Source organism: Copadichromis virginalis, linkage group LG8 (assembly GCF_057382275.1).
Source record: "Copadichromis virginalis isolate Kocher_CV1m ecotype Utaka linkage group LG8, C_Virginalis_male_GT1.1, whole genome shotgun sequence".
Lineage (NCBI taxonomy): Eukaryota > Metazoa > Chordata > Actinopteri > Cichliformes > Cichlidae > Copadichromis > Copadichromis virginalis.
Window position 1 is genome coordinate 17,008,393 of NC_140625.1, and position 27,988 is coordinate 17,036,380.

General features: G+C 38.5%; 1 protein-coding gene across 4 annotated transcripts; it reads left to right on the forward strand.

The window, feature by feature from the left end:
• The first annotated feature begins 15 nt into the window (after window positions 1–15).
• On the forward strand, window positions 16–27,953 carry slc4a1b (solute carrier family 4 member 1b (Diego blood group)). Of its 4 annotated transcripts, none has more exons than XM_085466252.1 (18): window positions 16–176; window positions 17,927–17,973; window positions 20,040–20,208; window positions 20,621–20,756; window positions 21,583–21,652; window positions 21,779–21,821; window positions 22,677–22,861; window positions 23,502–23,706; window positions 23,851–24,054; window positions 24,142–24,290; window positions 24,420–24,614; window positions 25,022–25,270; window positions 25,406–25,495; window positions 25,819–25,985; window positions 26,083–26,324; window positions 26,446–26,615; window positions 26,981–27,154; window positions 27,247–27,953. In XM_085466252.1, the coding sequence occupies exons 3-18, from the start codon at window positions 20,052–20,054 to the stop codon at window positions 27,325–27,327; spliced, it is 2,517 nt and encodes an 838-aa protein (XP_085322378.1). In that variant the 5' UTR covers window positions 16–176; window positions 17,927–17,973; window positions 20,040–20,051; the 3' UTR covers window positions 27,328–27,953. The 4 variants fall into 4 exon arrangements, with proteins under 4 accessions (XP_085322378.1, XP_085322377.1, XP_085322376.1 ...); XM_085466251.1 differs by lacking the exon at window positions 16–176 and adding an exon at window positions 15,992–16,045 and having other exon boundaries at window positions 20,037–20,208; XM_085466250.1 differs by lacking the exon at window positions 16–176 and adding an exon at window positions 15,992–16,045.
• Window positions 27,954–27,988: the final 35 nt, after the last annotated feature.

Sequence of the window (27,988 nt, forward strand, 5' to 3'; positions counted from 1 at the left end):
GGACAAACAACTGTTGCCGCCGTTGATCTGAAGAGCGTGTAGGCTGCAAGTCTGCAGTTCACCTCTGCTGTCAATATGTTTCCACATCTATTTACTCTGAAGGAGGGTGTAAAACTTTGTAAAAGGAAAGGATGAACCAGTGAAGCTCACTTCTGTCGGATGACGGCGACACTGAGGTGAGTTTTTAAGGATATCTTTATCCTTACCCACTTTTCAGAGGGTAAGACTGCTTTGTTTGCTTTGGGGGGGGTTTGTTTTGCTTTTTGTGGAGGATTTTTTTTGTGTGTGTGATATTTTTGCTGCTGTTAGTGAAGTGGACTGTTGGACTCGGATGCTATGTGAGAATTTAATCAAAGTGTTTGTCAGAAGAAAATTGTGATTTTTAGAACCTAACATATCTGTCATAATGTCCGCTAATAACCACAGTCTAAAAACTTAATGCTTTACACATCACGTGTTATTTTTCTTAAAAGTAATGCAGTACTTTGCGTAATTCGTTACACTGCTCGTTGCATTACTTTCACACTTCGCAATGAATTGACACGCATTGTCTCGCAATTACTAGTTAACAGTATTAACCTTAGGCTACAGTGCCAGTGTCAACACAAATCTCTAGCTAGCTAGATGCTTGCAGAGAGCAGCAGTATAATGCAGCTGTTTCTGTCTTGGAGGCAGTTTTCAGTTTGTCCTTTCATGCAATTAAAATAACTGTAATGTAAGCTCCACCATTTCTCTCCTTCATCTGCACATGGACTGAAATCAGCTGATTGTAGGTAGCATGCAGGAAACAAAAAGGCACATTTATTTGTTTGTTTGTTTTCTTTCCTCCACCCCTGTGCAGATAACTGAAGAACCTTTGTAACTCATACAGTTAACAGTGATGTAATTACCGAACATAGCAGAGTAACGTTAGCTTACTGTGTTATTGACAAATGTAACGGGATTACAGTAACATCTTGCTTTGACACGCTTTACACCAGCAGTTACACCAGCTTATAACCAGCTGTTGTTGTTTAGCCGGTTCATTGTCAGCTGTCTGGAGACAGGAGTCATATGTCTAATCTGCTGACAGTAATTAATTCTGACAATATCAGGAATAAATGAGCATGTTTATTCAGGTTTTCATGTGTTTCATGGCTTCAGTTCAGGAGATGAGGCTTGAAGTAAGAAGGAAGAGGGTGAGGTGAAAATGAAGGAGGAGACAGAGCAGTGGTGGAGGAAGAGAAAAATATAATGAGAAGAGATAATGAAGATATATATGTACATATGGTCATATATGATTTGAAAGATGTATGAGCTTTAAATTGAAAGTAACCTATAAGGTGTGCTAAGGCTTGTCTGTAATAACATAAATAAAATGTGATTAGGCACAATTACAAGCACAATCATGTCAGGAGAAAAAGAAAACATAAACAAGTAGAGCAGGACAATATGACCAAAAATATTTATCACGATATGCATTTGAAAATTTGCGATAACGATATAACTGACGATATAATTGACACTAGACAAAATACTTTACAACTCCACATAGGGCTGTTCGATATAAGATATATATCGGATGACGATATAAAAACGTCTATTGTTTCATTTTACGCTATCGTTTGTTTTGTGGTGTTGCAAAATAAACTGTTTACGGCAATATTTTTTCATCATTTTGATGGTCACTGTAGTGGCTATATTAATTTCTTAAAGTTCTCTCTTTGTCTTATATTTAATATAACCACACTACAGACGGACAAGCGCCTGTTTTTATGCATTGTTGTTAGCAACAACGATGGTAAAACCATCACGTGTCCGCTTGTTTATTTTCTACATAAACCTTTCACAATAAAGCTCAAGATCCTGTTGAGACTTTTCAAAATAAACTGAATCACATGAAAGAGTATGCAGAGTATTTACCGATGAGAAGCAAACGTTAGAACAGGCTTTTCCAAAACTGCAGCACGCTGTGTAATAAATACTCGCAAAGAAAACGGCGGCTGTTACAACCTATGTCTAAAAATGTGTAGTTTCCTGCATCGGTAAAACACTCGACACCAGATACACGACGCCCAGCTGGAAACACTTCAGCTGCCCGAGATTTACAGAATTTACAGATAATGTTAAATTTTTGTGATTTATATCGTTATCGGACGATAGATGTTTTATATCGGGATATGAGATTTTGGTCATATCGCACAGCCCTAACTCCACGACTTTATTAGTGCAAAAAAAACCCCCAAAAACATCAATGTGTTTTCACTTAAACAAGCAGCTGTTTTTTATGTGCATTAAAGTTATATAAAAATGTAACAGTGCAAATGCAAATTCCTTGCTGACAGTTTAACCAAAAGGCATTTCCAGTGGAAATTGGCCAAAATATCCTCAGTAATGCTCCGGGCTGTGCTCCGACAATCCATCAAGCCGATTTTCAGAAAAATCAAAGGATTGATTTTAAGTGTGCCGTATTTTCCAAAAAACACGGTAATAACGACGGCCCGCTAGCACGCGCTACCAAAAATAGTGCTTTGTTGTGTATCTGACGGACGAAAGCTAAACCAGTTCCACACCACTGAAGTTGCAGCATTTTTACAAACCAATTCTGGTTCATCCGTTTCATTCAACGATCCACTTTCGCTCTTCTCATTCTCTGTTGCCGGCATGCTTTTTCCGCCATGTGCGTATGAAAACAAAGGCACTGCACATGCGCGTTTTACCCATATTCTATTGCGATATTTCATTTTCTTATCATTGCCCGACCCAGTGTGTGAATGTGTGTGTGAATGGGTGGATGACTGGATATGTAAAGCGCTTTGGGGTCCGTAGGGACTAGTAAAGCGCTATATAAATACAGGCCATTTACCATTATACCGGTATTACTGTGAACGGTATGATATGGCCCAGCCCTATAAACAAGTATCTTAAATTAACTCGATTAACTTTAGAAGGGTTTATTTTATATGTACAGCTAGTACGTATTAAGGCATTCTTCTTTTCCCAGTCAGAATGGAACAATTTTTTTTAAAATCATTTTTAAATGCAACAGAAGCTTTAGCAACCTTAAAAAATCCTGGATTGAAAACAAGAAACTTAAATAATTTTCAAATTCCTTTCTCCATCCAGTTTTTGTAAAAAAAAAAAAAAAAAGCATTCATTTGTCAGAAGGCACAATTGCACACTTGTCTATATAACCCTGCTTTATGGTTTTGTAATAAACTCTAATTCAGTGCATAAAAAATTAAAAAATTAGCCTTTGACAGGAAGAATCTAAAAGACCCTGCACAGTTCTCGAAATGTCTTTGGACGGATGAAGCCAACATTAACTTACTAACTTGTTATCTTATGGCATGAGTATGCATGGCTGCCAGTGAAACAGGCTCAACAGTGTTTAATGATGATATGACTGAAGTAACTGCATGAATTCTGAAGTGCACGAGGCTGTACTCTCTGCTCAGATTCAGTCAAATGCTGAAGAACAGATGAACTGTGATCATGGTGCAAATGCATAATTACCCAAAGCAAACTGCTTGCAAAGTGATGTGCGATACCTGTACAAAAACTTAATGTTTCATTGCATTTCATAATACAATATATAATTGTATTATGTAATTGTAATAATAACATAACCATATTGCTTCATAATGATTAGAGGACATCAGACAACTTTTTTTATTGCTTAATAATGCAGAATAATCATATAGAAATAAAAAAAACTGACGTTGTGCGCTATTTGAGCATGTTGCCTGCCTGCAGCACAAAAGGACTCTGCGAGAGACGTCTGTCTCGCCCTAACAGCACCTGTCCCTGTCCTCCTCTTCAGTTTGCCTCAACATAAGCTTATCATATTCTGTGATGTGATTTACTCCGAGGTGTTTGACGAGGTCAGTGGTGTTGCCACAACAACGTGTCCACACAGGACTCTGTTTGCGCTCAGCCATTGTTGTGAGTGTGCACGCCAGGGGCTGCAACACATTTATACAGCCGTATTCTGCATATGACTATGAAAGGCGTAAGAGGAAGTAGTTCCTTCCAAATTAGACGATCCGAATTGTATAGTTTCTTTCCACTGCGTTCATTTTAATGGAAAAACTACAAATTTACCCCAGAGTACTAAAATATCGATATTATAATATGAGAATCGATTCTAGAATATAAATTGCTGGTATCGGAAGAATCGATATTTCAGTATCGATCCGCACACCACTAGGAAATACAGCATTAGTGATATCCATTGGTTCTAGACTTCAGGTAATCATTGACTGTGAAGGGATTTCATTCAAGTATTGAAAATCAATCATTATGTTTAAAATTCTGCTAGTCTGTGAAATTTATTTTGACCCTCTGGAAATAGGTAGCTGTGCATAAAAATGGTCTTAACTCCTAAACAGCTAATGCAAGATATACAATGGCATGTAAAAGAAACTGGCTGAATACATTAGGCTATGGTAATAAAATTACTTCCACCTCTCTAAATGTATTTTACAGGTAAACTACTTCATTGGAAAATTCAATCGTGTTTTTGACCAAGAATAAATAAGCTATTAAGAAAGTCAGTTTCTGCCTTTGTTTCCTTCTAATGCCCTATAGGTTCTCCCTGGAAAATATGTGCAAACAAGTACAAGATTGTGAGATTACTCAACATAAGCAAAAGCTGGTTAGGGTGTCTGATAAGAACCGTGCAAAACTCAGCAGTGTTACTCAACCCCTTTAAAGAAATGGCACTAATCACTATTTACACAACTGTGTATTATGAAAAAATAAGCTTTTCTCACTTGGTGTAGGGATTATCTCTAGAACTGCTATTTCACTGACAGCTAAGAAGATCTGCAAGAGCTGCAAGATCAAACTTCCCCAAAATGTATGGAAACACATATGCAGACTTTCAGAAGGAATGTTTGGATCAGATAGGGTTCAGCGTGTTTGGCTTGGAGCTGAACCATCACTGTAAATGCTCTTTGTGTAACATAGTATGAGCTGATAAGCGGCTGCAAAGGAGTTGACATTTATAGATTGGTCTGTAAATGCTTGTCTACGCAAATAATGAATAAAAATACAACTCCGTGTCTAAAGACAATCATCCCAAACACACTTAAACAGTTACACAAGAGAAAAGTATAAAATATTTATTGACCTAGCACATATCTTAGTGTGAATCCATTAATAGTAGTTTTATTTTAAGCTGAAGGTTGAGAAACAGAAATAGACTCACATCTGTCCTCAGATTTGTGCGAGACCAATACACGGTTGAGTATAATGGATATAATTACTTTGATCTTTGACCTTTTGACCCATTCTGTTTTGAAACTCTATATGTGAAAACTATAACCATTGTTTGCTCAATAATCAGTGTGTTTCTTTATGCTACACCTCAGATACACCAAAGAAGAACACTTGACAGTAGTTAGCACCAGAGAGTTAAAATGATCTGAAATTTAAATTTGGATCCCTGTACACTCAGTGCTAAGCAACTAACAAAAAAAACAAACAACTGACAACTGTTCATAAAATGAAATATATTGAGAAAAGGCTGCCATGTTAACTATTATAAGGACACAGGTTTTTGGCTGTTTTGGGGCTGAGTTTTTCCAGCCTTGCCTGGAGCCGTGGAAAAAAGATCACAATGTTTGGTTGTGTTTGGCTGACTTTTAAGCTTTGTGACAGTTAATGCGATCGGGTTTATTCTTCACGCTATCAAAGATGTTTTAGGTTTTATTTCAGTGTTTTATTTTCACAGTCTAACTGTGCTAATCTTAAAAAAACAAAAATCTAAAAGGTAACAGTGTAACATTTATTACGTTATTGGAGGCAAATTCTGACCAATCACAACTCACATTGACCAATACCTTTTAAATCTGAGCAAACAAGCAGCAGTTCAGAGGTGACTCAGCGGAGGATAAAAGAACTGTCCTTAACTTTATTATCAACATTTACTGTACTGTGGATGTCAGATATTGTGACTGAAGTTTTGGTTACCCAGAACCTGCTTGACGTGGCATTCAGAATTTAAAACAAGGTAAGAAAAGAAATCTCATTTATCATAAGCATTGTCAAGAAATACATCACATGTAATGATGTGCTTTCTTGCGTTTTTTGGGTTGTTGTTTTTTTTTAATTTTTTTGTTATACAGTTTTGTGACTACTTGAGTTTCTGGCTGTTCAGGTTACACTGAAGGTGAAGGCATTTCATGCAGCAATTTTTTAGCAGTCATTTTCTGTTGAAAGTAGTAGTAGGAGTTTTGGTAGAGTAATAGAAAAAACCAGAGAACAGACAAGAGTTGGAGATTCAAATTTTTACATATTTTAGTTTCTCATTGAAAGCAAAGGTTGTTTCAATTGCGATGATTTAATGAATTTCAAACGCAGTGTGCTATTCTCTCTCTCACTGTATCGCTCTCTCTCTTCTTATGTAAGTCAGTATAGCTTTCTCTTTCTCCCATCTATATGACAGTAATCATCTGAATATGACAATATTTATTAGGGGTGCAACGATACGGTTCGATACTTTGGTGTCACGGTTCGATATTTTTTCGATACAAAAGAATGTTCATGCCTTTTTAATTTGTCATTTGTTAAAATTATAAATATATATTTTAACTCAAAAGTACAGTTTTTAAATTTAATGTTGCTGAAACAAGAAAAAATTTTTTTTTTAAATCTATCTGATTGAGGAATCACTCATCTTTGGATGCGTGGGGCTGGACGACGTCAACACGTTAACGAGCTATTGCCACTAACGCACTAGTTCCCACCAATGTAATTGAGCATTGCGTGGCACATCCGACATACTGTTTTACTTTTGTCCATGACGTGCTTACCTTCAGGGTCATGCTTCACATGAAAACCTAAATAGTTCCAAACGCCAGATGTGAATGAGGGTGGGGGAGGTTCAATTTCGGGTAGTGTTGAGGCAATTGCCATGTTGCAACGAGCTTAACTTCTGTCTCGCTAGCTTGCCCCCACACACACACACATCTGCACTCGACAGTGCAGCCTGGGCGGAGTAGTCGAACGCAGATCCACTGAGCTCTCAACACAGACAGCATCGTCAGAAGAAAAGTTGATAAAATAAATTAAAAATTTTGTATTCTTTGATACATATGCGTACCGAACCGAAAGCACTGTATCGAACGGTTCAATACCGATACGAGTATTGTTGCACCCCTAATATTTATGTAGTTATACTTTGGACCCTGGTGTTAAAGTGAATGGATAAGCCTTGTTGGGCAGCACAGACTGCAGCAAAAATAATAATGACAGAAAGGACATAAATATAGTAGAATAGTATGAGTATAAATTCAGTAATTACAAGGCATAGCCCAGATGGCTCTAGCGATGGCGACCGTGGCTCAGAGGTTTGGGAAGCACATCTGTAACCGGAAGGTTGCCGGTTCGATCCCCGGGCTCTCTGTCCTGGTCGTTGTGTCCTTGGGCAAGACACTTTACCCTACCGCCTACTGGTGTTGGCCAGAGGGGCACGATATGGCAGCCTCGCTTCTGTCAGTCTGCCCCAGGGCAGCTGTGGTAGCTTGCCTCCACCAGTGTGTGAATAGTGGCATTGTAAAGCGCTTTGGGTGACTTGAAAAGTGCTATATAAATCCAATCCATTATTATTAGTTTGTAAAGAGATGGAAATCTGGGCATCTCACCTGCCTAAATGCAGCAGATAATCCACCTGTTGAAACTGGGATGATATACAAAAACCTTAATCACCCATGGTCATGTCATGTGGGTGTTTTCACCCCCACTTTGGAGCAGTGTTTTTCAAAACACCTGCGCTTTGGAAGCTCGTCACACGGTGTGTTCCAATATTCAGTTTTGCTTTGGAATAGCCCTAACTGAGGAAAATGACAAGGAAGTATCCGCATAGCACATAATAAGAGCCACTCCACATCTCCAAATACTAGGAAAAAGAGCGTAAATGCCTCCTTTATTGTCCCGTTTAGCACAGAAAGCATCCTTTATGAAAGGAGAGGAGCAAATACCGTCCTATAAGGCGATTTATTGTGATGTTACAGTTCCAGGGTGATCTACTAACTGTATGCTATCCTTTGTGTACAAAGATGTGGGTAGAAATTTACCAAAATTATCCAGCGTAAGCTCAGGTTTCACGCATGTGTTTTTCTCTGAAAACAGTAATCCGGTTGAGATAAATTAATTGTGTTACAGATTCAGCAGTGACGGTAACTTGCTTTGTGCACACTGCTGAAAAAAAGACAGCTCGGCTCTGATGATTTCTGCTCTTTTTTATGACAATCCCAGTATTACTTATGACCAATAAGCGGAGCTTACCTCTCATCCGGACTGAGTGAAGAGTTTTAGGACAGAGACAGTTTGGGCAGCCTTAAGCCATCCACCCAAAATACTGAGTAAGCACTTCTTGTTTCTTGATTTTTTTCAGGACTAGATTTGTAAAAATGCAGTAAATTGTGTCCCTCAGATTTTATAATTCACATTTTCGTGAGTCGTGTAAACATTTTTCTCCTGAAAGGAAAGCTCCTACAAATACATATGCTGAGATGCTAAGGCCAGCAGCAAAAATACTCCCGTTCACAACTTTCAGTCACAAACACTGTGCCTATTTAAGTAAGCTTATAAACATCAAAAGATGGCTTTACTCTGCCGCAGACACAAGTAGTAGTAAATTTGAGAAAAAATGCTTTTTCTCTAAAATTCCAACCTTGGTGTATTAAGATGCATTCTGTAATCTTTCTTCTGCACACACTAGTTTCAACATATAAGGAGACTAGTGTTAGGTGATTCTGATTCTCAACGGACTGCTGTTCTCTTTATCTTCCTTATCATTGCTCCTTCTCACATTTCTTTGACCTTGATAAAAAGGTCACCAAGGTCAAAGAAGAGGTTAGGAAAAGGAGACAGGAGGTGCTTTTGGAACAGAGCCCACGATCACAGTCAAAAATGTTGGTTTGAAGCAGCTGATTAAAGTGAGTGACCCTCGTTACCAACTCCATGGCCATACGCATTTGTCTCTACACGTGTCATGGCAGAGAGACCGTTGAACACTTGTGGGGTTTTTTTCAGTATGAGCCTTTCAGTATGGCATTTTATCTCATAACATATTGGTTGCTCTGAGCTCAAGTAATCAGCATATTATATTTGAGTATTTGCCAAAGTGATATATTATGTGTTTACTGTGTTTGGATATTACATGTTGCACATCATCAGAGCACCTGTGGTGAGAAATAGTGGAGTGTTGCAGGTCACAGTGACCCCTTAATGATAGTAAATGAGGGCTGAAAAATTCCAGTTTTGTCCAGAATCTGCACCCCTACAGGGTTGAGATCGTGGAGTGGAAATTTACAGAGAGGATGAGGGGCTTTTTTGTATAAAAGCGAGAGCCCCCAAGGGTTCGGGGCAGTTTGTCTTTTGTTGTCGAGGAACACTTTGCTTTTTGTCTATGCTTTTTTTATAAGTTCATCGTTTCAATATTTTAACCTGTGACTGAACCTCCATGTCCAGAGGGAATTTTTTGTTGTTGTTTTTTGGGGAGTTGGACATAGAGATCATTTAAAAAATATTGAGCAGAGTGTAAATCTTCAGTTGAGTTCCTCAGAAATCCTCAGTTATGCAGATATTTTTAAAAGAAAGTGTGCCCTGACTTGTATACCATTAACATTGCAGTTTGGGGTCTTTGTTTTAAATGTAGCCAAACAAATCTGCTTGTTTGATTATGTAATCCACTTCATGGTTTTGGAAGAAAAAAATATATCCAATGTGTGTCACCAATTTAAACTTTAAATGTAGCATCCCTGGGTGATGGTTAACCAAAGTTAACTAGTAACTACTCAAGTCAAAGTTTGCCAGGTAACATAATCTATATGTATGTAATATAATTTAATCTACAATTCACACATCTGAATTTACAGTAGTGGTTCCAGTCGCTACAATTATACATGAGGAAGGTTCAAAGAATCTCCTGTTTTAAAGATTTCTGCTTAAATGTGCTTAGTGATATGTACACAGAGAAATGAGTTCTGGTTGCACATGAACCTGAAGAACCTCAGCGATTTTATCACAGTCACTTTCAATAATCCTTTAAAGAATGCTGCCCCCTGCTGTGCTAAAGATGATTATTCTCCATGGGACTGTTCCCATTCAGTGGAGTCAGTTTTAACTTTAAGGAAGTGGTCCTGAAGTATTAAAGCACTTGCCATACATATAATCCAGTTTATTATTACCCCTCATAAAAGGCTGAGGATGTGTATTTGTCCCGCTGGGTGAGCAGGTGGGCAACGTAGGAGTTTGAAATTGATACCATTAGTGTATCTACTAAAAATTACAGTGACCTCGAGTCCCCTCAAGTTGTGCTCATTGACAAAAACTAATTTAGACTGATGGCAACGTCCTAGCAGTCTGTCTGTATTTATAAATAAGACAGCATTTATCATTATTATTGTCATTTTTATTTTATGTAGATGCACAGAGCCTGCTGTCCTATTTGTACCTGTGTGACTGAGCCATTAGCTTGCTCTGCATTAGGAAGTCCAGTGTTGGATGGTTTCACAGATGAATTAATTCAACAGTGCAGTGGCACGCTGTTTAGCACTGTTGATTGTTTGCTTGGGTCATCCCCGGGTACTCCGGTTTCCTCCCACAGTCCAAAGACATGCAGTTAGTGGGGATAAGTTAATTGGAAACACTAAATTGCCCATAGGTGTGAATGTGAGCACGAATGGTTGTCTATGTGTTAGCCCTGTGACAGACTGGCGACCTGTCCAGGGTGTACCCTGCCTCTCGCCCTAAGACAGCTGGGTAGGCGCCAGCCCCCCCCCCCCCCCCCCCCCTTCCCCCCCGCGACATATAAGCAGAAGTGAATGGATGGATTAATTCAGTGTATTTTCCTATTATCTCAGGATGGTGGTGCATGGGATAGCCCTCTTGATCATAGTATTCCCAAAGTATTTTAACAACATGTCTATATGTGGTGTCCCTGTATTGATATTGCATTACTATGTTGTATCATTTTTTTGTCTCCTGCCCCTACTTTTTTGAAGTAGTGCCAGTTATTTTCTTAACCTAAAGTTAGTTAATTTAATAGGACACACTGAATGAAGTTTGTAAGTAACAATATATAAGAACAAATGCCTCTTCTTTTGCATTTTTACTTTCAGACACTGTCAGACTCCACCTGACCATCTGCTGATCATCTGTTGTCTCCTGTCATCAGTCTGCTGCCTACACATATGCTGCTCAGCTTTAGCGTGTAGAAAGCAGAAAGCTGTTTTTCTGATGCTTTTGGCCAGAATGTTGTCTGGCTAAAGTCTTTCCTTCCTGCTTCCTACTTGCTTCCTCATCTGACCGAGCGTGGCTGATGTCTTGCCTGCCCACCTATTATCAGCTGTAAGATCATTGTTAAAGCAGTGAACTTCCTTTTAACGCTTTAAATGCTCATTGAAAAGAATTTGGGCATTTCTTGTCTTTTTCCATCCTTGCATGATGACTTTTCCACCCTGTGACCACTTTCTGTGATGGTACTTTATAGTAGAAACAGTGCTCAAGGGCTGTGCTATACTTCTGTTATCACTTGTCAGCATTATAAAGAATGCAAAATGTGGAAAGCAGTACAAGTAAAGAAACTGTCTTTTTTTTTTTAAAGATTACAGTATAAGCAAGGTGCCATAAAGTATCCAAGCATATCGGCTAATAAAAGGTTTCCTTAATATTAGAATTGTTTACTAAATTTTCGTTCATTTTTTAACTATAACTTTATATAAAAGATGGATGTAGCCACCATCATGTCACCTATTTATTTCTGAACTCTGAAGTGTTATGGTAACAGATAAAACTACTGTATATATAATAATATTTATGGAATGAATGTATTCAGCTGTACCATGATCTGGATGCTGGCATGCTGCCAAACACACAGTAAGGATTTCCCTCCCTGAGTTTGTTTAGCATAGTCTCAGTTGCCCTGCACACATACCAAGCATATTAATGACAGCTGTAGCAACTGGGCTGGAATCACTTCTGCTGGTATTGAATTGCTGATTTGGTGAATTTTTAAATGGGATTTTGCTACCAGCATTTTTGCACCATTTCTGTATCTATTTGCACGTCAAAGTGCATTGTTTGGTCATTGTTTTACAAACCTCAAATACGACAGAAAGAGTAGAAGACCATCTGGGACTCCACCAACTGCTCTTAGAACTGAAGAAACTTCTTGGATGAGAGATGAAAAGTCTTCAAGAAACTTTAAAAAGTCCAGATGCTTTTCTTTCCAAGCTCCTTAGAGTACGATGACCTGAGAGCCTCCACAGTCCTATAACCAGCCCAACTGGTAGTCAGTGTGGGCCAAAGTAGCTTAGCCCCAGTTAGCGCTCCCTTGGCTGGTCCTCCCGAGCAGCCAGGAAATCAGGCTGCATTGGGTGACCTCCAGTACTCCACCAACCTTAACTAGGAAACTTTTTGGGGAAACCTGGTCTTGTTAGGAGATGTTAGATAGAGAAGCTCTCTTTTTTCCTGAAATCTGGCTGAATTTATTAAACACCCCAAAACATGACTATCCAGACTTGGGACCAGTTGCAATCTTATATGTTTCTCTGCATTTTTTTATCCCACAGAAATCGATTATATCTTATTAATATTGTAGCATCTGCACTGCGTATGACCCTGGATTCTGTGTTTTCTCTGAAAAAGAAGGCAGTACATTACAGATGCTTGATTGCTTGACTCCCTGGTAACTCACAAACTTCCACCTTGAAGTAGATAATGGATAGGCTGAAGAAGAATTGGTGTTACACTTTTGGCCTAAAAAAATAGTTTGTTATTCTACAAAAGCCCTCAGTAAAGCTAGGACATCTTACTATTCGTGACAAATTAACTTCAGCACTGTAGCCAGGCTGAGAAAAAGTCCAATTTTTAATGAGCTAAGTCTGTTAACCTTAACTAGCAATGACTTTAGGAATTTCTTCCCAGATGAAACTGTAATAATTAGAGAAAAAATTATTTACAGCTATCCCACAGATGTGCCTTAAAGTACAGCAACTTTAATAACTGATATTTGATTGATGTTTACTTGGACCCCTTCACTTCGATCAGCCTCTCTGAGTTAATGTCTTCATCTAAACCCTAGGTCACCAATAGACAGAGTGCGGGCTGGATCTGCATCTAGATGTTTCTCCATTCTAACACATCTATTACTAGATTTTGATGGACTGTTTCTAATTTACTCTGCACAGCATTTCTTGTATTTACGGTAAGGTTATTTTAATCTGTGCAGCCTTTTCCTTTGTCTTTGGTGGTCAATGTATATACAAAGGCAACACACAGACGAGTCACATGCTTTGTAACTCATCCCACATAACATTACTTAGCAAATCAAATGCTTTATTCAGGGCATGTGTGAAAACAGAAAACTCATGGGGGAAACACATAGGGAGAAAATAATATTCAAAGTTGAGATGGTTTACAGAAATGGGGTGATTCAAACAACACCTTTATTAAAATTAAGCAAATCTAAAATCGAAGCCTTATTTTACTTGAAATGAGAAAATAAATAATTTTTAAAATTTATTTTCTTACTAACTGAAAATGAATAATAAACATTGTTGAAATACTATTGAATTGTAATTTATTTCAATTACTTGAGAGCCAGATGTTGACTGTACTGTGGTAGCACTGTGCTCCACTTGCTTGAATCATATCAATCTTATGAATTCCAATTTTTGTATGTAAATGGTGAATCTTTCTCACACACAAAGGTTTGTCATGGAGTTCCACAGGGTTCCATGCTGGGAACAATACTTTTCACATTATTCACCCTCTATCAGGCCGGTTGCGGCAGATTGCTCCTTCCCTGAGCCTAGTTCTGACAAAGGTTTCTTCCTGTTAAAAGGGAGTTTTTCCTTCCTACTGTTGCCAAGTGCTTGCTCATAAGAGATTGTGTGATTGCTGAGTTTCTTTCTAATCGAAGCTTGTTCTGTTATGAATTGGTACTATATAAATAAAATTTAATTAAACTGTACTGATTGAACACTAGCTGCATTAGTTGGCTACCTTTCATTCATAAATGAGATATTTACATGAGGGTAAAAAACTCCCTTTGTGTGTCCTTCACAACCGACAACTACTTTCAGCTACTCCCTTATTTCCCAGGGGTTTCAATGGCACATGATACCACATGTTGATTTTTTTTTTTCTAAACGCCCTTCCTGACACAACCGTTCCATTTATCCAGGCTTGGGACCAGCAATGAAAATTATGACCTCTGAGGCTGGGCTTGTGTCTCCTTCTGGTCTTGAACTGGATGTTTTCCACCTTTAAGGCAAATGTGTTAACCACAACACTACAGAAAAGGCTCAAAAAAAGCAGTCTCTGCTTTGTAATTTAATATTGCATGAAAACTCAAAAGCCTGTGCTTGCATCAACTGTTATGTATAGTGTATACATGTATTAATGTCTATCAAGTATTCACACCGATGCCTTTCTTGGAGACTGATGTCACTGCTAAACATTTCTTGGAGGAATGAAATGTTATGTTAACGGATATAATGAAGGATATCAGCCAGGTTGCATTTACACTTTCATACAAAGTATGACACATTTGTGCAGATGAAACTGCTTAACAGCACATAAATGCAACCATAATAACAATAATAATCCAATAATGCTATATAGTAGTATACATTGCTAATTCCTAGTTTTCTTGCTTTTGCAAAGAGTAATTTGATAGATTTACATCCATATTGGTTTTTAGAATTACATTAGGAGATTGCTGCTGTTGCAGAATTACACTTTAGTGAATGTCAGTTTTGCTTGATGCATGAAACAGAAAAGATAGTAAAACATACATTAAAAAAATTATTTTGCTTATAGATTCTTTATACTTGTAATGGGAGATACATCAGAGGATTTGGGATGCAGAGGCCTCTGAGCTTCTGTTCAGGACAAACACATGCAGGCACTATTAAATATATCAGCGTGCAGAGAAACAATGCTTTCAGATTTGCATATAGGAAGAGGACTTCTCGTATTTCGTCACTCATGTTGGTGACTGACAACCCAGTGTCAAGAAAAAAATAGTCTCAATGGATTCCAGACAGTTACATAATGAGGTACAGTGACAGAAACAAGATGCAGGATGATAACATTTACCGTCAACAGAAGGTATGCAAATATTTCTTTTCTTTACATTAAAGTTTATTAAACACAGCACACCTCTGTTATGATATGCTTTACAACTTGATTATTATGTTATTAAAAAACTAACAAGCATAAGCTTCCAGGAATTGCCCTGTGCAGAACCACTCATTTTTTTTACATAATCCAGCCGAGTCATTAAAGTGAGCTCAAGAAACATAAATCTTTCAAAAAGCAGAAAGTTGCATTACAGGAAATGTAATATCACACTTTTTTAAAGATTAAAACAATTTGGGGAATAAGAATTAGTCTCTAATGACTTCTTAAAATCACCCTCTAATGACTAGAAGAGTTAAATGTCACCTAATGTTTGCAGTTAATGAGTGGAATTGTTTTGAATTTGTTGTTTGTGTGTCTAGTTCAGAAGAAAAGTCAGCCCAAAATGACAGTCGGGCAGCAGTTTCCGCTATATATGCAATCATAAATGTGATTAATACACCTCAGTTTTATGCTGATCGTCTTAAGGTGGGAGGAAGAAAAGCAGATGAAAGCCAGCTTTAAGCAAATGTTTTACTCCAGCAAGACTGAAGGTGACCAGGCCCAGCAGAGAAGTCTAAGCCCTTGTTGTCCTCTAAACACAGACATTAAATATGATAAGATGCGGGCTGGATAATGACAGTTTGACTAGTTTTCTTCCATACCAAACCACTGTATTCACTATCAATATTATGGGTGAGACCGGAACACATTGCTCTGCTGGATTTGCGCTTCGAGAGAATTAGAGTGCACGTGTCCATGTGTGTGTGCATGCATGTATTAGTCCCACCCATTATCGAGAAGCATGCACACACACATCGGCACCGAAGAAGCTTTAAATAGGTGGTGCGTATGAAGTCACAATTTTTTTGCCATTCTGGGGTCAGTCACTTGCCACTGCTGTCAGTTTAAGCAGTGACTGCAGGAGGTAAGTGTCAGCTTTTCTGCTACAGCTATGAATGGTATTTGTCCAAAAATTAAGTTAAGCTGTTGCTTTGAAGCATGAAAATATGGGAATGGAGCACTTCATTGAAGTTGCACACTTAATGTTGTTGTGATGTGTGTTAGAGTCACTGCTGCAGTGGAATAATCTTTATTGGTTAATTGAAGAAATTTAACAGTCATTGCAAAACAGAATGTGGCAATATCAGTCATGTTGTGTAAAACAACAAGTCACTTTTTATGGAATACATGCCCAGATGATTAAGTATGCACAAACAATAAGATAAGAATGCTTTTCTCATCTGCAATTTTAATGATCTTTGAGACACTTGCAAAGATGCAGATTTTTTTTTTGCAAAAAAATGGTGCAGCAATTTATATAAAAGTGTCAAAATAAATGGAGATACTATATATAAAGCCAAAACAGAAATATATGATTCCAGAGCTTGAGAGTGTATAATTGGTATGACCATATTTATTCGTCAGCACAGCCTGAACACTCTTAGAGAAGCGTTCTTGTCATTTCTTTGAGTAGTCTCCAGGAATAGTTCTCCAGGTTTATAATGGACATTTAAGGCGCTTCTTTAGATGTCTTTATGCAAGATGATCCCACACTGCTTCATCTTTAGCTTCAGACTCTTGGGAGGCCAATCCATGACTGGTAGTGTACCACTATGTGTGTTTTCTATCCAGGTATGCTTTTAATACATTGGCAGGCAGTGTGTTTGTGTCATTGTCATGCTAAAAACATGAAGCTGCTTCCAATCAAAATGGAACAAAAGCTGACATTTCTGCTTTTATAATTTCATCAATTTTGACAAGAGCTCAACACCACTGGCTGAAATGTAGCAGCAAACCATGACAGAGGCTCCACTGTGTTTTGCAGATGCTGTGGACACTCACTGCTTTATCTAGCTCCTGAACTTCTCTGTACATCCTTAAAATGATTTGAACAAAAGAATATTCATCATTGCATAGATAGGGCATGACTTTTCAATACTGTTCACCTGCTGTAGGTTTTTTTTGTCTTTTTTTTTGTCTTCCGTGTGTCAAGTTTCTTTAAGGGCACACTGTACACCATGCCAAGATATGGGAATAACCGTTTTGGTGCCAAAATACAATTTTAGTTCTGTCAGACTGCATTATCTTTAGATTTTTTTATTTTATAATTTTTTTTTTTGTAGATTTAGGAAATTGGAGGAAATTTCATGTTTTTGTGACAGGCCACCGGTAACAAAATGCCTAAAGACACAATTTCATATTGGTTCTTTGCTAAGTTTTCTGTTATGTGTAGACACAACACGGGTTCATTCCATGAGTCGCTCAAGACCAATTTCAAAAATTTATAAGAAAGTCTGGCAACTTGGAAACAAAATTTAAAAAAAAAGAGGAGTGACTCATGACTTTCACAGAATACTGTATATTTGCAGAAAAATGCACCTGTTATGCACCTACAGCTACCCATCTAACATTTGCTCCTTGTACATATAAAGAATCTGCACATAAACACTTAATGATTCACATATATGCACACACATACACACAAGGTTGAACAGGTGACGCTACACTTTGATTCAGCCTCATACTTATCTTAACTTCTACCTCTGCCTCTGTAACCCTACTGTTACAGCCAGACCTTAAACTTGACTGTCTTCACTGTTAAATGCATTGATTTACATTCTGGTGACTAGCATTTTGTCCTCAAAAGAAAAGAGAGGATGCACAATGTTACTTATTTAGCACACCACATATTTTGTTTTATAAGTACACACCCATGCACTTTAAACACTGTCTAGTCAGGCTAAGCTGAATTCTGCCCTTTTGCTCAGTTCTGTTTTGTAAATAATGTATTTTCCGTCTTTTCCAGCTGCCTAGAACTGAAACATTGACAGTAACCTCATTGCAAAGTGTCAGGTAAGGGTCACCCCCCCCCCACACACACACACACACACACACACACACACACACACACACTGTATACCCACTCTAGATGCTCGACATGTATTGACACTCGAAACATGGGTGTCCAGTCGTGTACACACCGGAAACTCATTTTGACTCAGAGGTCTGGAGCCTGGCGGTTGTTGAGGCGAGAAAACCGTGTTTACCTTTTAGACATGAAAGTGTCAGCTGGACATCACCTTCCCACATTTTCATGATCCGTGTCCACTTCCCTCGCAATATTAAAATAAAAATAATAAAAATCGGGAAAAAAGCTGTAAAGCCTTTATGTCTTTACTCAGCTGAGTAACAGTGTGATTTATCAAGACAAAACAAGGTGTTGTTCTATTTAGGATTATCATTCAGTAGAACTTCTGTGTTTGAACTCCTGTTTGAACTGTAACAGCTGTAACAGTCAGCAGTCGCCTCATTGTTCTGACACACACATAAAAAAATTTGACTACACTACACACTAACTACACAAGATTTGCGCTAAACTTTGCAAATCTCTCACATCTCAAAACACCACCGTCACTCCTAAAACTTCCCCCTTCCTAAACAACTAAATGCAATGTTGCCATATTTTTTTGATTGGTCGACATGGTACTTTTTTCGACCAATAGGAAAGGGTGGGGTTTTTTTGGTTTTGTTTTTGCTCACAGGCGGAGAGCGCTTTCAAGCGTTTTCCTTATAAAACGCCGTTTTTACCGTTTCTTCCCACAGTAAATATAAACAACGATAGTATTCAGGAAGAAAACCGAACATTGCAGATATTTTTATCATAACTCTGGTTTTACGTGGCCTATCAACACAATTTAAAAACTTATATAAAGTCCACACTTTTTCTGTCAATTGTTCCGTCTGTCCTGCTCACATCTCCAATGGTTGTACACGTTGTGTGGCTTCACTCCACATCAGCCACGCCGCTTTGCTAGCTAAAGCACCGGTGTCAGCACATAAGGACGCTGTCATAGCCTGTCAACGACATTGATTAGCTGCGTATATACGAATGTGAATCGCATTATTGGCTGGACTATGGGATAAGGTGGCATCGTTCTAATCCCATAGGGGAGCAGCCAGTCACTTACTGACTAACACTACAAAACAGAATTGTTAAAGTTTTCATTTTAATTTCAATTCAGGTTAGATTTTATTTTTTGTGCGCAACGCAGATTTTCTGTGCGCAGAGACCGTGCCAGCAGTGCGCAATTGCGCACGTGCGCAGCTTAGAGGGAACATTGCTCCTAAGCCTTCTGAACCTACGCCCATGTATGTGCAATGACCTTAGTTAGACCTTTGCTTACTGCTATATTGCTCTTTTAACTACACTATTCATCGATGCAGTAACAGTAAGTAAAACATTAACTCAACCAAATTAAAATAAATAATGATGATGATGTTGAAATTAGCCTTCTTACAGTGGCAGTCACTGGAAAACAACACTCATAATGTCTTTAATGTTTTTGTTTTGTAATGAAGCATGACCAGGATTTATCTGATTCTGCCTGAAGAGAGTAAAGCACACTTGGGAATCATATGGCATGAAAAATATTGTTTTCTTAACCTTGAAGTAAAATTTGCAGATAAAGGTTTTTTATTATTTATTCGTTTTGGTTTGTTTAAAATCATTTTTGGAACTGTATGTAAAGTCAAAAAATGAATGAGGTAAGATTTTAAAACCTGGAATTAAAAAAGGCAAGCAGTAACAAGTCATAGTAGCTGGAAACAATCACCTCGGATAAACCATCTTTTATTTATTTTTTTTACTATTACTATTTGCTACAAAAAGACATGTCCTAAATTTGTAGACGACTTTAAATGTAAGAGATTACTGAAACCACAGTTGTGCAGTTGTAGGCCTACACCTCATGCTCACATGTTGCACTGCAAGGAGGGGGGTGGGGGTGAGGGAGTGGGGGTGGGGGTGGTGAGCAGCTCTATATCATCCACCTGCCCTGTCTAAAATTCACTTGCCTCACAGACACAAATTATCCTTGCACCTTTGTCCTGTGCTTATGTTTCTCTCTGTCTACAAGAAGCTGAAGGAACAAATGAAGGAGCAGGAGCAGCAGGGCTACTGGCAGGAGAAGGGCCGATGGGTGGGTTATGAGGAGAGCTTTGACCCTCAAGCGCAGGTGTGGGTGCCCACTCCCATCTCTTGCCTCACCTTCAGGAGCCTTATCCAGCTCAGACACACCATGAGCCCAGGTCAGTGAGCAAAACATGAGCATTTACAGGGTTTTTTTTTTACACTATTTATAATTATTTTCAATTTTCTGAAGTGCTTTACTTTTATAGGATTTAAAGGTACTGATATTTTATGTAAATCCATGCTGTGTTACAGTGTGATCAAAGGAAAACTGTGCTGCAGTCTATACTTATATTCCAGTTTACTAAATGCTTTGCTGATTTAGATTGTTGTTGCAAAATATCATTATCAAAAAAGCTATTTTAGATTAGCATCTGTAAAATTCAGTCTTAGCCAACCTGACACATATAGCTTTAGTTCTAGTGCTTCTTTAGTGGCTTTTACTTCTAAAGTCCCTTCTTAAACCACAGCAGCAGTTCTTTCCCTTTTATTGAACATGACCACATATGTTTCTAAATTGTGTTTGCCAAGGTGTGACCATTTTAGACTGTGAGGAGAAGACCCTGGATACCATCACAGAGAAGATGGTCAGTGAGATGGTTAACAAGAAGGAAATCAGGTCAGGAGATCGGGAAGGAGTGCTGAACTCTCTGCTGCAAAACCACAGGTATCGTCTGAGACACCATCCACAAATACAAACACAAATACAAATGAAATACACTCAGGCATTCAGCCGGCTATTATCCAAGACTCCAAAAGGAAAAGACTGCATTAGCTTGCTCAGAGTGGTTGACACTATTGTAGCTGTTGTGGAATCCAAACTATAATTATGAATCATCATCCCTGACCATCAAACCCTTTTGTCTGCCTGTTGAATCCTTTATTATACACAGACAATGGACACTGTCATAACTGTTTTGTGCGGTGCAGTCTGAGAGTTAAATCACAAAGATAACAAAATAAGCATAACAAACCCTCTGATTGTGAGAACACCCACTGGGTAACAAGTCAGAAAGCTTGTGGTCCCAACCTCAAAATAGGTCTGGACCATAGCTTTATTCATTTAAAGCTATGGATTGTTGTTTTTATACTTTGATATTTTTTGTGCAGAATAAACAAAATACAATGTGAAAAAAACATTCTTGATATCCATAAGTCAACACAGTTAGGTTATTATGTCAAAATTTCAACTTAAGGACTCATTTATTACATTTCTAGCAATTTCTCTTAAAGTTTTTCAAATATTGAATAGGTCATTTTGTGCATTTGAAAACTCCTGTTTTTTCTAAATAAACTTAACAATATTACAAAAAAAGTTTCAATCAAATATGACATTTCTACCACTTTTCAGTCTTGTTTTCTTTTCTTTTTTTTTGTAAACTATTCAATGAACAGAGAACTACCAATGAATAGTTTACTGTTTGTAGTTTGCCGCTGTAGTTTCAGTTATGGGTCACAGAGACAATGACAGTGACGTGCTGCTCTCATTTCAGCCAAACAACTGACCCAGAAAGCCAAATGTTGACTGGGACTGACCTGCAAAAGTTTTCTGTCAAGGAGAGAGTAAGTTGTCCCACTGGTATTATCATTTATTTAAGCATAACTGACAAAAGCAGCATGTTTAAAAGTTGGTTCTGTTGCACAAAGTCTTGAATAGAAAAGTCTTTTTTCCTTTCTGCCTTACCTTAGACTGATGAATCTGAGCATGTTGAGGCCTCCATGGTGCTAGTGGGTAAGCTGCTTTTTTCATGTTTGATGTGGAGTACAGTGTTGGTGTTTACATTCTGATTGCTGCACACGTGTACCTAATGCAAAAAGTGTCAAATTACAACAACAGCAACCTCAAGGCGCAACAATATTAGGGAGAAATCCACAAAAATCAGACAAACACCTATGAGCAAGCAACCGGCAAGAGTGAGAAGGAAGAACTCTCTTTTAAGAGGGAGGAACCTCCAGCACAACCAAGCAGTTAATGCACACATGCATAGACTGTGACCTTTGGCCCGCCCCCATAGTTCAGTATCCCTGGCAGTGACATTGTGGATGGTAAACAAATGGATAAAGAAATGGTATTCTGAATGGCAGGTTCAGCTTTAAAGCTTTTCCAGATGGTTTCCTTGATAGGACCAAGGTTATTTGAGTTGATCTGAACTAAGTTACCACCATAGTACATTGAGTCTCAAGCACACAGCTGATGCAGAGAGCCTTCCTCCCCCACACCAAAGGAAAAGCATGCTGGATAGCTTTCAGCTGAGAATCTAAATTGAAAAAAAAAAAAAAAACTTTCAACAGTGAATAAGTACATGGGTGGCTTTAGCTTGCAGGCAGTTAGATTGTGTGGGAGTACATGGTTAAGTACACTTTTGGTGTATTTTATGACCATGCAGCATCTCTGAGGTTCTTCTGGAGAATATTCTGGGCCTTAGTATAAACATAAATGTGAATAAAGAAAATGGATTTGTCCATAAGAATATAAGAAACATGAAAAATGTCCTGTTAAGGTACATTTAGAACAGATGAAAAAAAAATCTGTGATTAATATGCAGTTAAACGCAAGTTAACTAATGCAGGGTCCTCTTTTGACCAGGAACCCTGGATTTTCTGGAGAAGCCCACAGCTGTCTTTGTGCGTCTGAAGGAAGCAGTAGCACTGGACTCAGCGTTGGAAGCCCCAGAGCCTGTACGCTTTGTCTTTCTTCTGATTGGCCCCAGCAGCAGCGACATGGACTACTATGAGACTGGGCGTGCTATGGCAGCACTAATGGCTAATAAAGTGAGTTGACTGAGGCTTTTAAAAGACAAAAAATACTACTCAGTGCAAAAACAGCATTCAAGTCTTCGCTCTCTGTTCAGGCTCTTTCAGCAAAAGAGAAAGTAGCAAGGGTTAATGTGGCTTAACGGTGACATTACTGAGAAGAAAGCAGAAAGCTTAAGAAATATTTTTCCTCTTTTGTGACTTTTTTTTACTCACATTTGTGCTCTAAAGCAATTTCATTCCAATCTAGGTTTTTTTGTTGCAACTGTAACAGGCAATTACCAGTGGTATCATTTTTCAGGAAACGTATTACTCCGTCACATCAAAGGACATCGACAATTATCTTTTTTTCTTTAATTATACCGAGGCACATCCAGAGGCAATTGCCTATGGATGGCTTTATCTTGTTTTAGATTGTTTCCACTGCCCCCAAGTGGCAAAAGGAGTTATTGCAGGTTGCAAGTCCAAGTTCAAAATGCAATTTAAATGAGCCAACACTAAATAAAGTTAATTGAACAAAGGTTTTAATATTTTTTTCTATTTATTTATCATCCCGTGAAATAATATTTGATTAACAGTTTCTATTGGAAAATTCATTTTTAAGAAAGAATCCTGCAATCTTCAGATTTCATATCTGTCTCTGCTCAATCTGTGCTAGGTGTTTAATCAGACAGCCCTTCAGGCAAAGAGTGCTCGAGAGCTGATCAACGCTGTGTCCAAGTTCATGGACTGCAGCATCGTGATCCCACCCACCGAGATCAAGAGTGAGGCGATGCTCAGCTCAGTCATCAACTTTCAGAAGAAACTGCTACAGGACAAACTGCAAAGCTATGACCTCGTCAACAACGCCAAAGTTTGCAGTGGTGAGTCATACGCATTTACCATGTTGGCTGACATTTTAACTAATAAGATAAACAGATTATTTGTTTGCCAGCTTTTAGTTTCTTATTTGGATAACTATTTGGGATCTGATAGTGGCTTAAGCTCAGATTTCACATTTTCCCCAGATTCAATCGTTTCCAGACCTCCTATTGAAGATCCCCTTTCTCGTACTGGTCGACCGTTTGGGGGGATGATTCGAGACATAAAAAGGCGCTACCAGTACTACAAGAGTGACATCACCGATGCTCTAAACGCACAGGTCCTTGCTGCCATCATTTTCATCTACTTTGCTGCCCTGTCTCCTGCCATCACATTTGGAGGCCTCCTGGGTGTGTATGACTGTGGTACCATTTTTTTTCTTCTGTTTTTTGTATTTTTGGAGATCCTATAAATTGTTTTTTTATCTTTGCCTGTAGCTTATAAGGTGGACAACATGATGGGTGTGCCAGAGCTCCTCATTTCCACCAGCATTCAGGGAATTATATTCTGCTTTGTTGCCGCGCAGCCCGTCCTGGTTATTGGGTTTTCTGGTCCACTGTTGGTATTTGAGGAGGCCTTCTATGCAGTGAGTTAAAAAGCCTTTTTATTAACCCTAACAAACATTACAACTCCATTATTGTCTTTTTTTAATTCAATTAATATTTTTTCATTCATTAATACTACATTCAAATCATCATTCATTTCCATCATTCAGTTCTGCAAGTCCCAGGGCATTGAGTATATTGTTGGGAGAGTTTGGGTGGGAGCGTGGCTGGTCGTCATTGTGGTGATCATTGTGGCCCTTGAGGGCAGCTTCCTGGTTCGCTTCATTTCACGATTCACCCAGGAAATCTTCTCCATCCTCATCTCCCTCATTTTCATCTATGAAACTTTTGCCAAACTTGGGAGGGTAAACAATCTTTATTCATTACACACACACACACACACACACCAATCAGCCACAATTTTAAAACTTCAAGCCAAATATTGCGCAAGTTACTCTCATTCCACAAAAATAGCTCTGACTTACCGGGGCAAAGAAACAAGACCTCTGGGGACCCTGTGGTGTCTGGCACTGGGTGTTTGGCATCCGGTCCTTTTGGTCTTATTGGTTGTAGGCCTAGAGTATTGGATTTAACACATGACTTTTTACATCATTGGTGCAGTGCTGTTCAACTGATCTTTCAGTGGTTTTATTTATTGTGGCTAAAAAGTGTGTGTCACATGTTGTAATAAAATCTGAAACATTTCTCATCTGCGATTTATTTGTTGAACATAAGCCGTCATTTTCACCTATGCTCTTGAACTTTTCTTTAGATCTTCAAGGCGCATCCACTAATTCTAAATTACGAACACGTGAATGCAAGTGCCGAGTATCCCTGGCACCCAAAGGTCGAAGAGATTGTCACGTATGACAATTCTACCGGCAACAAAACTCTAATTGTCAACACCATCAAGCCATCTTACCCCAACACAGCCCTGCTCTCTATGTGCCTCATGATGGGCTGTTTCTTTATTGCTTACTTCCTGCGTCAGTTCAAGAACGGGACATTCCTTCCTGGAAAGGTGAGCTCATGCCCAGAAGGTTTCACTCCATTTATGAGGTCACCTTTACTTTAAAATAATAGGATTAAAAGAAACCAAATGAAATGAAATGAAATTCAAATAGTAGACTTGATGTCGGTGATGTGTGTTTAACAGATCAGGCGTTTGATCGGTGACTTTGGTGTTCCTATTGCCATTGTCCTCATGACGCTTGTGGACTACAACGTTCAGGATACGTACACTCAGGTTAGCGTGTGACTCCAAACTACAAAGGCACACTCATAAACATGAAGCAATAATTTAAAGTAAAATGCATCGAAATATATGAAAATCAAAGGTTTATTTGTTCAAATGATTCATCTTTACGGAAAAGAAGCTTGGTATAAACTCAATGTTTACCAATTAACTAAATTTAATTTGACCAGATTCCATTAAATTTAATGTTTACATTGTAACAAAATTACATGGAAAATTTAAAGTGGATTTAGGAAGCAGCTCGAACCATTAACTTTTTTATACATGTTGCAGTGTAACATATTTGAAAATGTTGTTGTTTTTTTTCTTTATAGAAACTAATCGTTCCCAGAGGTCTGACGGTGTCCAATCCTGAAAAAAGAGGCTGGCTCATCAATCCTTTCGGAGAGCACAAACCTTTCCCTGTGTGGCTGATGTTTGCTTCCTGCATCCCAGCCGTGCTTGTGTTTATTCTCATCTTTCTGGAGTCTCAGATCACAACGTGAGTCATCGTTGGTCTTATTAGCTGACACGAACCATAGAAAAAGTGACAATTCATGACTTTAATGAGCGTCTCCCTTCTTTATGGCTCTAAACAGTCTGATAGTGAGTAAACCTGAGAGGAAGATGGTCAAAGGCTCCGGGTTTCACTTTGACTTGCTGGTTTTAGTTGGCATGGGAGGCCTCAGCGCGATATTCGGTGTGCCGTGGCTCAGCGCTGCCACAGTGCGGTCTGTCACACATGCCAACGCTCTCACTGTCATGAGCAAAGGACCAAAACCGGTGATAGAGAAAGTGATGGAGCAGAGAATAAGCGGCATTGTGGTGGCCTTGCTTGTTGGTAGGTGCTGTCTAATCACCCAGTTCTGTCTACAAAAGCATTGCTAGACTTATACTTTGCATTCAAACTGATGTGTGTGTACGATCCTTTATCATTTATCTGAATGTATGCTTGTATCAAGGTCTGTCAGTTCTCATGGAGCCCATCCTAAAGATGATTCCCATGGCAGCCTTGTTTGGGATCTTCCTCTACATGGGAATCACGTCGTTAAATGGCATTCAGCTGTGGGATCGTGTGCAGCTTCTTCTCATTCCAAAGAAATACCATCCTAATGAACCCTATGCTACCAGAGTAAGCGTCTCATCACTGCATGATACATGAGGTCCATGGCGCTAGCATAAGCGGGGCAAACAGAAGGTTTCTCATGGGGAAAATAATGAAGTTGTGGTTTTGCAAGACTAAACACAATGAGATGTTACTGTGTTACCTATTATATTTATTAATTTTTACCCAGCTTGAGACTGTAGTGATAAAATCATGTTCTGTGTAAAACTGCTGGGAGGTATTTGCCAGATGCACATTTATATACCTAAGGCTATTTCTATGATTTAAATTTTATTATGCTTTTAATTTGTCCATGTGTTGGCAGGTTTCCAAAGCTACTTAAAATCGTCAGTTACTTGTGTTTGGCTGACGTCTGTCTGTCTTGGTTACAGGTGAGCACAGGACGAATGCACCTGTACACGGCCATCCAGGTTGTGTGTCTAGGAGTTTTGTGGCTTGTGAAGTCCAGTCAGATGTCTCTGGCGCTTCCCTTCGTTCTCATCCTCACCATTCCTCTGCGCATGCTTATGACCGGGCATCTCTTCACCAAACTGGAAATGAAATGCGTAAGCTGAACGCTGTGGAAAGTTCAGACCTTTTTAGATGGTATGTGTGTTGCAGTGTGTTTAAAACGGTTCTTTCTGTGCTTGTGTTTCAGTTGGATGCTGATGATGCCAAAGTGACATTTGAGGAGGAGCCTGGGAAGGACGTGTACTGTGAATCTCAGATGCCATTGTAGATGTTTTTCATGACAGACTTTTTTAATGAATGGATATTTATTTTATAAGTGGCTTAATTTTTTTTCTCTTAGCGCAAAAATACTTAAAATGTTGGGGGTTTTCCACATACCTGTAAAACTGTTAAAGCCAACTGCTAAACTGTAAATTTAGCTGTTGTAAACTGCCACTCAGGTAAATCATTTGCATAACTGAACCTGGAAATATTCTCATTTACATGTTTTTACAAAAAAAGAGAAAAAAAGGATGTGCAAGATGTCAGAGAAGCAATTCTACATGTGCCTTTTGTCCAGAAGCAGAGAGCTTGAAAGCTGAGTGTAAAATTGTAGGTATAAAAGCTATAAAAGTTTGTTTTTTTTCCCAAACAACTGCACACTGAATGTAAAAAATGGACGCTTAAGTTATTATCTAAGAGCTAAAATCTGTATGAATATTGTGTAATATATGATGATAAATGATGTGTATACACTGTTGCTGGAATGATAGAAGAGCTTATGCTGGAAAGAAAAAAGGAGTGTGTGGCAATACGAGGAGAGATATAATATTGTGTATAAAGTAATTATATTGTGTGTTCGGCTTTCTTCTTTTCATATCTCTGTAATTAAAAAACTATCTTCTGTAAAAAAAACCTCTCCGCTTTCATTTTTACTAAGTGTTATTAAC

Excerpts from the sequence above, each read along its gene's own strand:
- slc4a1b (XM_085466249.1), top strand. The coding sequence starts at position 20,016 with ATGTTTCTCTCTGTCTACAAGAAGCTGAAGGAACAAATGAAGGAGCAG. Across the intron at positions 22,862-23,501 it reads CAGCACTAATGGCTAATAAA|GTGTTTAATCAGACAGCCCT; the intron begins GTGAGTTGACTG and ends AATCTGTGCTAG. Across the intron at positions 26,325-26,445 it reads TGTGGTGGCCTTGCTTGTTG|GTCTGTCAGTTCTCATGGAG; the intron begins GTAGGTGCTGTC and ends GCTTGTATCAAG.